The sequence below is a fragment of the Chaetura pelagica genome, unplaced genomic scaffold (assembly GCF_000747805.2).
Source record: "Chaetura pelagica isolate M959 unplaced genomic scaffold, ChaPel_1.0 scaffold274, whole genome shotgun sequence".
NCBI lineage: Eukaryota > Metazoa > Chordata > Aves > Apodiformes > Apodidae > Chaetura > Chaetura pelagica.
Genome location: NW_009952983.1, coordinates 287393 through 298097, shown reverse-complemented (window position 1 = coordinate 298097; position 10705 = coordinate 287393). Strand labels below are relative to the sequence as shown.

Genomic DNA, 10705 nt, shown 5'->3' with positions numbered 1-10705 from the left:
GAAGACCTTTAAGATCCTGGAGTCCAACCATAAACCTAACACTGCCAAGACCACAACTAAACCACCTTCCTAAGCTCCACATCTACAGGTGTTTAAAAACAAAGAGCCCCTGTGCAGTGTTTGCTGGCATGGCTGGGACACAGACCATGTCCTGCTCCCTCCTGTCCTACAGTGTGGGCTGGGCCAGGACAAGGAGCCCAGAACTGGCTGAGGTCTCTCTCCACTGAATGAACCCCACCTGGGGTGTTTTCTGATGCTGAGAGTTAACACAGAGCCATGCCTAGAACTGCTCTAGCTGGGAATATCTCACCTTGATAACACAGCACCCAGAGGGATGCAAATCCACAATGGACATTGCTTGGTTCTGGACATTGGGAAGTGGTTTCCATTTAAAACTAAACCTAGAAAGTGAGTAACCTCAGTGACTGTAACATTTACCCCACAGTCATTTAAGGACAGGAGGAGCCTAGAGGATACCCCATGTAATTGTGAGCTCAACATATTGGAGGACCACACAGGGATGAAGCCAGGAACAAATCTCTGGTAGCTGTTGCTCAAGCAACTCATTTTACATTTATTCCTCCTGCTGAGCCCTGTCCCAGCTTCCCTACCTGCTCAAGGGTGCTCTGCCAGAAAAGACTTACAAGGCTCAGTGACCCAAAATGTACCTGGTACCCTCCTGCAGCTCTTCATGTGTGTCAAGGGGGAGAGACAAGGTGACTGTTCTCCCAAAAGACAGTCTCACAAGGTCCCTGGAAACAACTAGCAATTGCAAATCATCCTGATTTCCCTTTTGCTGCAAGGAAGCATTGCACTTTGTACCTTCCAGTATCTGAAGGGGCTACAGGAAAGCTGGGAAGGGGCTTTTTGCAAAGGCATAGAGTGATAGGGTGAGAGGGAATGGTTTCAGACTGGAAGAGGGTAGATTTAGATCAGATATTAAGAAGAAATTCTTTGCTATGAGGGTGACAAGACCCTGGCCCAGGTTGCCCAGAGAAGCTGTGGCTGCCCCATCCCTGGCAGTGTTCAAGGCAAGGTTGGATGGGGCTTGGAGCAACCTGGTCTAGTGGAACCAGGTTGGGTGTGTTGAAACTACATGATCTAAAGGTCCCTTCCTACCCTAACCATTCCCCCCCTCATCCTGTCACTCCATTCCTTTGCAGAAAGTCCCTCTCCAGCTCTACCTGCCTGCCCTGGGCCATCCCAATGCTTTGCATGACAACATCTCACTTGTTTCCCCCTTCAGTCCTTGAACTTGCACCGTGTCACAGCAGGAGATGGAGCAGTGTAAGCAGCTTCCATAGGGAAACTTCTCTGATGACATTGAAGAGGCTGCTGAGTTTTCCATCTCCTTGGAAAGTGATTCTCCTTACCATGGTCGTCTCCATGAAAACCCTGATTGTGCTCAGCAGGGACGAGGTCTCGGCTCTTGGCGCTGTCGCCTCCCTGGGGAGTGTCAAGGACGTTCTTTGGGCTGGATTCCTGGAGGTTTTGTTGATTGATTTTTGCCTCCCTCTGGAGATTTCGCTTCAGCTCTGCCTGGGTTTGCAAACAAGTCATGAACAGCAGCAGCAGAGGAGCAAACACGTTCTAACAGCTCAGCTCAGCATTAGGGGGTTGGCACTGAAAATGATGAGCCAGTCGAGTAGTTTAACCAGGGCAAATGGTATTTGCCAAACTGGGTATGTGATAGAACATGACCTCGACAGAGATTTATTTTTTATTTCTCCATGGGCCGTGGCCAAATGAGGGCAAATCATTGCAAAGATCAGAAGTAATTAGTGATCACAGAGCCCCTGGGGATGCTTGCGACCTCACCTCTGCCTGAGCAGCCAGCAAAGCTTAATTTGCTCTTCCCACTAACAGGCTTTAAGCCTCCTGATCCATAGGAGAGACACCCAGCACGGGGAGACCCCCACCTAAGAGGAGAAGCCCCAGCCTCTCCCCAGACCCTCCCCAGTGTTACCTCTCGGCGCCTACGGGTCAAATCCAGCATCTGCAGCTTGTGCAAGTGCTGCCGCCTGCCTGGGGGGTGTCTCAGGCTTTGCCCCCTCTTCTCCACAGCCTGCAAGGTGTTTAAAAACATAAATACACCTGCATTTCCTGAAAGAGAAAGGAAGAGCCACCAGCAAACCCACACCCGGCCCCTGGGGCACTCCCCAGATCAAGGCAGGGAGCATCTCCCTGCATAGCCAACTTGCAGCAGTTAATCCCAGATTTCCACTGTGTTTGCAGTTTATCCCACAGCTCTGGGCCATGAGGGGGAAAAAAAAGCCTTCATTCAAACCATCTATACATGCTTCTACCTCCCGAGGTGTTACTGGTTGGAGTTGGATGTCCCAGATCATCTGGTGATCTGAATGGAGGAACCACTTTGGCACGCTTGGGGATGTTTATGACACAACCTTCTCCCTGCAAGGTGCAGGTGATGGGGTCCAAGTTGCTCAGCCATTTAAAAAAGGGATTCTCCAAAATATTTAGCCTCAAAAATATGTAAGGTCCTGGCTCAGCAGCTCTGCCTCATCCAGGGAACTGTCATGCTGCAGGTTCAGAGGTTTTCCTCTTATTTTGTGTCCTTTCACCCACCCTCTGGTGTTTCAGCTGGATCCAGGGCTTAGCCAGGGACAGAAGCACAGCTGGTGTAAAGCATCAGCTTCTGCTCCTTGGCTCTTTGAGGTGCCTGAACAGTGAGGGAAAGGAGCCTGAAGTCAGCAACAACCTGTTCACAGGGCTCAGCTCATGAGCTTACCTTCATCCTTGGGCTTGCAGCCACTGCTTGTTGACTCCAGGGCTTTGCAGGAGGGGCTTCTTGCAGAGGGGCAGCAGGTTCAAGCCACTACAAGTCCAATATTTATAATACTCAGCTTTTTTTTTTCCACGCAATCATAAAACCTGATATAAAACTACCTTCATATTTTTCCGGCTCCAATTCTGGCCTGGCTGCCTGGGATACAAGAAGGAGATGGCAGTCTCTAGCAGGGAGATGAACATCTCTTCAGGTGCTTGGGGGTGGACAAAACTGGAGGAATATCCTGCATTAGAGTCAAAGCAGCAAGACCCCAGTTTGACATCAGTTTCATCCCTGCAGGTATTTCTCTTTGAGCCTCAGCAATGCTCAAGACTTCAGCCAAGACCAGAGTGAAGACAAAGCCCTGCCTAGATTGCTTCAGGTTGAAGCTGGAGCATGGAGAGGTATCATCACCTGACAGAAGTCTCCCAGCAGGTCATCCAAGGGCAGAACCCAGGTACCTGAGACCCAGAGCACTGTTCCCTGCATCCCACCAGCCTCCTTTGTCTGGGCCTGAGTATGATTTTTCTCTGCAGGCCTGTGCATGGTGCACAGTGCCCTTCTGAGTGGCTAATGGAAGTGAGCAGAGACTTTCCTTACAGACTGCTTTGACCATGGATTTTTATCTTGGGGACCTTAAACTGTACCAAACTATGAGATGATACTGGGTCATTTTGTGGTTTGATATTTCCTGTGTCCCCTTCTAGGAGAGGAACTCAGTCCAGCTTCCATAAAATTAGGGGGAATATCATCAAGGACTTAATCAGTAAGAGTTATGCTTTAGATGGAACATCATTAACCTCTTAAATATGAACAGGAGTGTCCTCTAAGAAAGGGGAAGAAAAGAAAGTGGTCCAGAGAAGAGCAATGGAGCTGGGGAAGAGTTTGGAGCTCAAGTCTGACCAGGAGCAGCTGAGGAAGCTGGGGGTGTCCAGCCTGGAGACAAGGAGGTGAGGGGAGACCTGCTGGCTCTGCAGCTGCTGAGAGGAGGTTGGAGCCAGGGGGGTCGGGCTCTGCTCCCCAGGAACAAGGGATGGGACCAGAGGAAATGTCCAAGTTGCACCAGGGAAGGTTTAGATTGGATCTTGGGAACAATTTCTTCCCCAAGAGTGTTGTCAGGCCCTGGCCCAGGCTGCCCAGGGCAGGGGGGGAGTCCCCATCCCTGGAGGGGTTTCCAAGCCTGTAGATGTGGTGCTGAGGGACATGGGGCAGTGGTGGCCTTGGCAGGGCTGGGGGAAGGGTTGGACTTGGTGATCTGAAAGGTCTTTTCCAACCAGAGTGATTTTTTGATTCTTTGATTTGAAATGGTGAGAAGGCTCTGGGTGTCTGCCTGGAGCTGCTGCCAAAGCCTGAGATGTGATTTTGAAGCATCTTTTAAGTCAATGTAATAACATGGGTGGAAAAAAAAATAAAAAATCAGCAGCATCATGTCAAGGACACAACCCCCGTTAGCCCCAAATGCCAAATTCACATGTGTCTCAGCATCCAAAAAAACCACAAAACTGAATATGAGGCTTCAGAAATGTCACTAGATGGCAGCATGTGACACCACAAACCATGGTCTGGGGTGTGCATCCCTCCCAGGGGCCACCAAGGCAGCCAGCAGGGGTGGCTGAGGGCAGATCAAGTATCAGCTCATGTCACTGCCCCCAGCAGGGAAGCCAAGTTCCAGGGTTTCAGCTAAAGTTGTGTCACAGCCTGGAAAACTGACTCTTTTCCTTCATCTCCCAGTAACCTCACAGGATTTTTCTCTGGGAATTCTCCATGACCAAAACCCTCTAAAAGCCCCTGAGAAGGCCACATCACCCTGCTCAGCTGCCTTTGAAAACATTCCTGCAGGGAAAAGGGCTTTTGTTGGTGCTGTTTCAGATTCCCTAAGAGCACTGGCAGAAGCACAGGGTAGGATGAAGTGCTGTTGTCCTGCAGTGAGTATGATCAGTGCTTTAATAATGCATAAATCCAGATGTAATGGAAATAAGGTCAAAGATCAAAAATTACATGCTGGTAGGAGATTCTTACATGAGGCTGCAATTCCATGTGACAGTTCACCAGGTGCAGCTGGGCTCATTCCAGGTGCTGCTCCCTCACACTCCCACCAAATCCAGGGACATCTTATTTGCTAGTTGATGGCCACCTGCACTCTCTGAAGCCACCAGACTTGGCCACAGCCACAGCCTGGGCTTCAACTGCCCCTGTCTGGTGGCTTCTCTGTTATTTGTTATATTAAAAAGACCTTAATCACAGCAAGGAAGGCTTGTGCCAAGGTTTGCTGTTGTGGGACATGTGCAGAAAGCTTGTCACCACATTTTGGGAGAGTGGAGATGCTTGAGAGGAAATCTCACGGTAGCACAGGGAGGATGTTCACCCAACGATTAATGAATTAATCAATGACAAGAGGTTATATAGGTGGCTGGAAAGGAAGATGATCCATGGGAGCTGGTCCAAGCTGCACCCAGTGCTGGGGTGACCCAGCACCTATGGGAGTGCTATGGAGAAGAACATGGTCAGCTCTTCCATGGGTTAAACAGCCAAGAAGTGTCTCTGTTTGTCCCCAAGCACTGAGGACTCCCTCCAGCTGCCTAATTAAGCTGCTGATTTGGCCCACACAGCTGGGCTCTCTTATAAGGGTCTCAGCAGCAAGTACATTGGCCCTCAATTGCTAATTAAAAGTCCTGCCTAAATGAGAACGATAGGGGTGGGGGAAATTTCCAGAAGCTGGGCACTTCCATGAGCAGGATATTCTGCTGTACCTGTGGTTGGAGGTATCTGCTCAACTAGTCCCCTTTCTCTGCCTGATTTTATTTATCTGAGCCCTGTTTACTCTCTGGTTTGGAGCCCCCACAGCTGGGCCAAGCAGCAAAGAAATGCAGCTGAAAGCCTCAGGCCTGGGGCTCTGAAGGAGAAAGATCTGAGGAGCTACATGGGGGAGCAGCAGTTCTGGGGTATCCAGAGCAGGACTAAGGTTGGTGCTCCCCAGGGTCCTTCCCTGACCCTCTGTGGATGTAGGGAAGGAGGGAGAACTCCATCTTGGCCAAACACCCCGATCTTTGCATCTCAACTATTGAACAGGTAAGAGATGGGGAGCTGGAAGCTATTGCTGGCTGGTTTGGGAGGGTGTGAAGAAGCAATGATAATGCAGGTGGAGCACAGAAAGCAGTGAGCTCCTCTGGGCTTGGGTTTGAAATCACCTGATGCTGGGCAAGAATTGTACAGCCCCAGAAATGCAGCTCCAGCTCAGCCCTGGGAGCATCTGGGGGCCTGAGCCTCACCCAGGTTTTGCATTGTCTAAAGGAATCAGTGCATGAAAATATCAGCACAGAAAATGCATGTAAAGGGCTTTTTGTCCCTTTTTTTAAAAAAAAGTGATAAGAACTCTAACCCTTGTGTGGCATCATGCACTAGTGGTAGTTCCTTTCCTTCTTTGCAGTAAATTGTGTGGATATAAATGTATTTTGGGAGCTTTAGTTAGGTTGTGGTAAGTCTTGTGTGGGGAAGAACCTGCTTGGCAGGTCAGGCATGTCCTGGATTTCAGGGCTTTGAGGGGAAAGATGCTGGGAAGGGGATGGAAAGGTCATGGAGGAGTGAACAAGGGGTTTTTGTGGGCTTTGGGGAGGCTTTTTTATGTATTTGGATAGCCTGGTGTGTGTGTGCATGTGTACAGACAGTGCTATGGAGGGGAGAAGGTGAAGATACATGTAGGCACACAGCAGGCTCAGCAGGGCTTGAGACCTACACTGATGGCTCTGTGTGTTCAGCAGCCCCTGCTGCAAAGCACCTCTGGCTGCCTTCCCTGCCCCTGAGCTGCTGCCAGAGCTGGGTGGGATATTTGGCTTGAAGAGCTAAACCCAGCCCCCTGTGATACCAGTTGGATCCCTTCTGCCAAGGGCTCTCTCCTGGCATAGAATGGTTTGGGTTGGAAGGGACCTTCAAGATCACCTAGATCCAACCCCCTGCATGGGCAGGGACACCTCCCACCAGACCAGGCTGCTCCAAGCCCCATCCAACCTGCCCTTCAACACTGCCAGGGATGGGGCAGCCACAGCTTCCCTGGGCAATCTTGGCCACATTAGCCCCATGGTGACCCTGAGGTTTGGCTGCAGGCACCCAGACACCAAAAGGGAAATGAATCATTACATGAGAGGGGGCCTCATGGCCAGTGCTGGGACATGTGTCCTCGTTGGGTGTCTCCACAGCACATGTGGACCAGTCAGGCATGATCCATGGAGTTAGACAGGTGGGTAAAGCAGGGGCTTGCTGCAGTGGTCCCTCTTTGGCTGTTCTTAGATGAAGTCCTCACCCTTGTGCTGATGAACCAAAAGTGACCTGTCTCTGGTCAACATACCTGCTCTGCCCAGGATATCAAACTTGGGCTGGTGATAAAGATCATCTAGGGTTTATCACCTGGAGATAGGACCTCCTACTGGCATTGCTGTAGGATGTTTGTTTTCCCCACCATGGTGCCCATGTCCCCAAGGATGCCCATGTCAAACAGGTCAATCAGGGCAACTCGTAGGGAGCTTTTCAAACTTGTCTTACTTGAGGTCTTCGAGGTGGGTGCTGTTTAATGATGCTGGTTTCTCCCTTTTCCAGGGTGGTGTTGAAAGAAAGGGGCCCTTAAAGATTAGAGAAGAAATGAAGTTACTTTTAGGTGATCATCAGCTGCTAGGCTGTACTCAGCAATAGTTCTCTGCCCTTGTTTTTTGGTTGATGCCCTGCTACTGCCCTCTCACTGTACCCCAGCAACATGTGGTGGCAGTTATTCTATTAGCTGCAGAAATACAGGGAGGATGTACCTGAGCCTCTGGTTCCTAGCAACTCTCTGCCATGGACCTCTCCTACTTCCCTCTACAACCTCTTGTGCATCCTATCTATGACAATAACCACCCTCCATGTCTCCTGTTGTCCCTCTGAGCTTCTAAAATGGAAAACAGGCAGCAGTTTGCATCTCTTCTTGCTGCTCAGTCCCTGGGACTTATTGTTATTTTTTGATGGAACTGAGAAACATCTCTGATGTTTCTTGATGGCATCAGGACTGGGCTACAGCCTGCCACTGCCACTACAGTGAGTTCTAGAGTCAGTGGGTTATGGATAGAGAAGCAGTAGAATCAGACCCTCATCCCATGGAAATCAGCCCAAAATAATGTGTTATGAACCTCTTAGCTATTAAAGTGCTTTCACTGTGACCTGAGCTCTGGTCCATTCTGCTCTGGTGCTCTCTGCTTCTTTCCTCTCTTGCACAAATAAATGCTCGGATGAACAGGAAGTATTTCTGTTAGAAAATAACTTATCTGCCCCACCTGTTCTCCCAAAAAAACCTGTGTTGGTTTGTTTCAGGTGCCATTTGCTATGTGGAGCTGAGCAAGGTGTTGCTGAGCAGCTCCTGCTCCCGTGGGGTGGGAGCCCCAAGGTGGCTGCAAGGGGGGAGAGTTGGGAATAAAGGGCAGGACTTTCATTATAGTTGATGTCAAATTTAATAGTTATATGAAGAAGGAAGGTAATTATTTGGAGGTCACCTGATGGAGGACTTCAGTGGTCCCTTTAAATGAGCCCTGTGGGAGATTGCCAAGGCAGGGCTCGTGGAGAGCAGAGAGGGAGAAGGTGATGGAGGGAGGAAGGGCATAGGAGGAGATGGTGATTCCATTGGATCAATGATTGTTGGGCTCTGCTGAGCACCAGCAATGATTAACCACTGAGCCAACCCCTGGCTGCTCTGCACATGCAGGAAAGGGCCCCTGAAGTGATCATTGCCAGCTCAGGAGGCTCCTCTGGAGATGAACTTCAGCTGCTGGGGAGCACACAGGGGAAGAACAGCTCGTTATAGCAAAAGGGGGGTTATGAAGTTATTGCCTCTCAATCTGCAGGACTAATTAGCACAGAAAGAATTTCTAAGGGGGGGGAAGTAAAATGTAAGGAGGTGGCTCAGAGTGCTGGGAATGTGGGACACAGCACAGGCAAGGAGCTGGGGCTTGGGAGAAGCTTGTTCTGGCAAGATGTGTGGCTTTGAGGAAATCAGTGATCCCTTCTGAGATTCTTAAGAAAATATGTTAAATTATTCCCTCTCTATCCGTGCATGTGTCTTGCAGGAGTTTGCACTTATTCTCTACAGGTCCAGGGTTGGGAGCCAAGTGCTCACTGTGTCCAAACCTGCTGGGGTCCTGGGGCAGGGAGGGATGGTCCCTGGCACATCCAGGTGATGCTGGCAGGGAAGGACTGATGTCCCACCACACAGGAGGGAAAACAGCCCACAGGGCCCAAGCTGAAGTAAATTGTGTGATTTTTTTGGTTTTTTGACCCTTGCACTTCAGCAGCAGCAGATCTTTCCTGCTGGAGGAAGCAGGATTTAACACAAAGCCAGGATGAATCCTCATAAACCAAATAAACCCCATTCTCTTGGAGGCTTTGCTTATTTAGACAGCAGCTCAAGCTGATCCATTGCTCAAGTGCCCTTGAGCATACTCTTCTTATTCCTGAAAATGAGAAGTACCAGCAAATTACATTTATTGAGTGGGGTTTTTTTAATAAAAGTACACATTTTACAAGCACTTGTTAAATACCCTGTGATGATAATTTTCCAAAACTGGAATATTTAGTTTTTCTTGCTGTCCTGAAGTACTTGAAACCCTCTGTTGCACAGTCAGACCTCATCTGTAGTCACCCTGGGACCTCTGGCTCTGGGAGCATCATTGTTGTGCCAGAGGTTTATTTGCTTTCATCATCTCCTGGTGCCTCTTGGTGGATGATCCTGAAGGAAATTTCCAGCCCCTGGTGAAGCAGCAGGACTTAAAGCTGCTCAGCATGTGTCAGAAATTCATTTTTGGAAATGGGAAAGAGGAGAGGAGGGTGCTTGGGCTGTAGAACCTCCTTCCTCTGCATTGACCTTCCTGCAACCATGTTGGTGTTCCTGATGGTTTCACCCTCCTCCCTCCTAAGGTGTTCATGGGAGGCTGCTGGTCACCATCCAGCTCCATACAGAGCTTTGTCTCCACTTCCAGACGGGTGCAAGCCTCCCTCCTCACCTCCAGGGAGGGTTTGGAGTGGTCTGGGTGGATGGAGTTTAAACCCTGCTGTGAGAAGCTGCAGGTCAGGGTGCAAGATTCTGTTTGTAGAAAAACCACCCCCAGCTGCACCTGCCTCTGCCTCTTGGCTCATGAAATAAGTCCTGTGTGAGACAAGGCTATAATTTGGTTTAATGCTCCATTTTACCTGCTGAGCATATTACCAAGAGTCTAATTTTAATTAAGCTAATGAGACTGATATGGTCAGTGGTGGCACCTGAGCAGGACAGGTGTGTAACTGGGAGTTGAGGGGCTGCTGCTCCCAGCAGGACCGTTGGTAGAAATCAGGGGCCTGGGCTCTGGTGACTGGGAGGCTTTCTGAGACAAGTTGTGGGGGGAAGGAAAGGAAAGGGGAAAGAGGAAAGGAAAGGGGAAAGAGGAAAGGAGAGTTTTCCCAAAGCTAAAATGCCCAGAGCTGCACCCACATCCCCAGCTGCAGCCCTGTGGGTCCCCACCCTATGCTTTGCCATGATCAGGTGATGATCCCCTTACCTGCAGAGGTTCTGCCATACCAGGGCTCCCGGAGAGGTGGAAGTTGCTGGGGACAGGTGAGGTTTCCCCACTCTGCCATGGTCTGTGAGTGCAGGTTGGGCTCTCCAGACATCCTGGGGAGCTGGTGTGGAGCAGGGAGAGCAGGCAGGTCCTCCCTGGGGTGCATCGGTGCCACCTTGGTCACCTTGGGGTGTGCCTTGGAAGAGCTCAGGCCCATTTTCCAGAGCAGTGGCTTTGAAAAGAAAAGGAAAAGCCCCTTGTGCAGGGGTCCATTCAGGAAGGACAGTGGAAGTGACCGTGGTTCTCTGGAGTTCCCTGCCAGCTGCTGGAGCTGGTTCCCACCAATGTGCCCACACGTCCTTCCTGGCTC

The 10705-nt window shown here is 50.1% G+C and overlaps 1 protein-coding gene across 1 annotated transcript in view; it reads right to left on the bottom strand.

Annotated features, from left to right (window-relative positions):
* LOC104387684 (chromosome unknown open reading frame, human C14orf105) overlaps positions 1-10552 on the bottom strand; it is an 11443-nt gene extending 891 nt beyond the window's left edge. The window contains exons 1-5 of the mRNA XM_009996467.1: positions 10336-10552; positions 7325-7401; positions 2750-2836; positions 1967-2065; positions 1374-1539 (exon numbers count right to left, since the gene is read on the bottom strand). Coding sequence (XP_009994769.1) covers positions 1374-1539; positions 1967-2065; positions 2750-2836; positions 7325-7401; positions 10336-10552 — 646 coding nt within the window. The remainder of the gene's footprint in view (positions 1-1373; positions 1540-1966; positions 2066-2749; positions 2837-7324; positions 7402-10335) is intronic.
* Between the last annotated feature and the right edge of the window lie 153 nt (positions 10553-10705).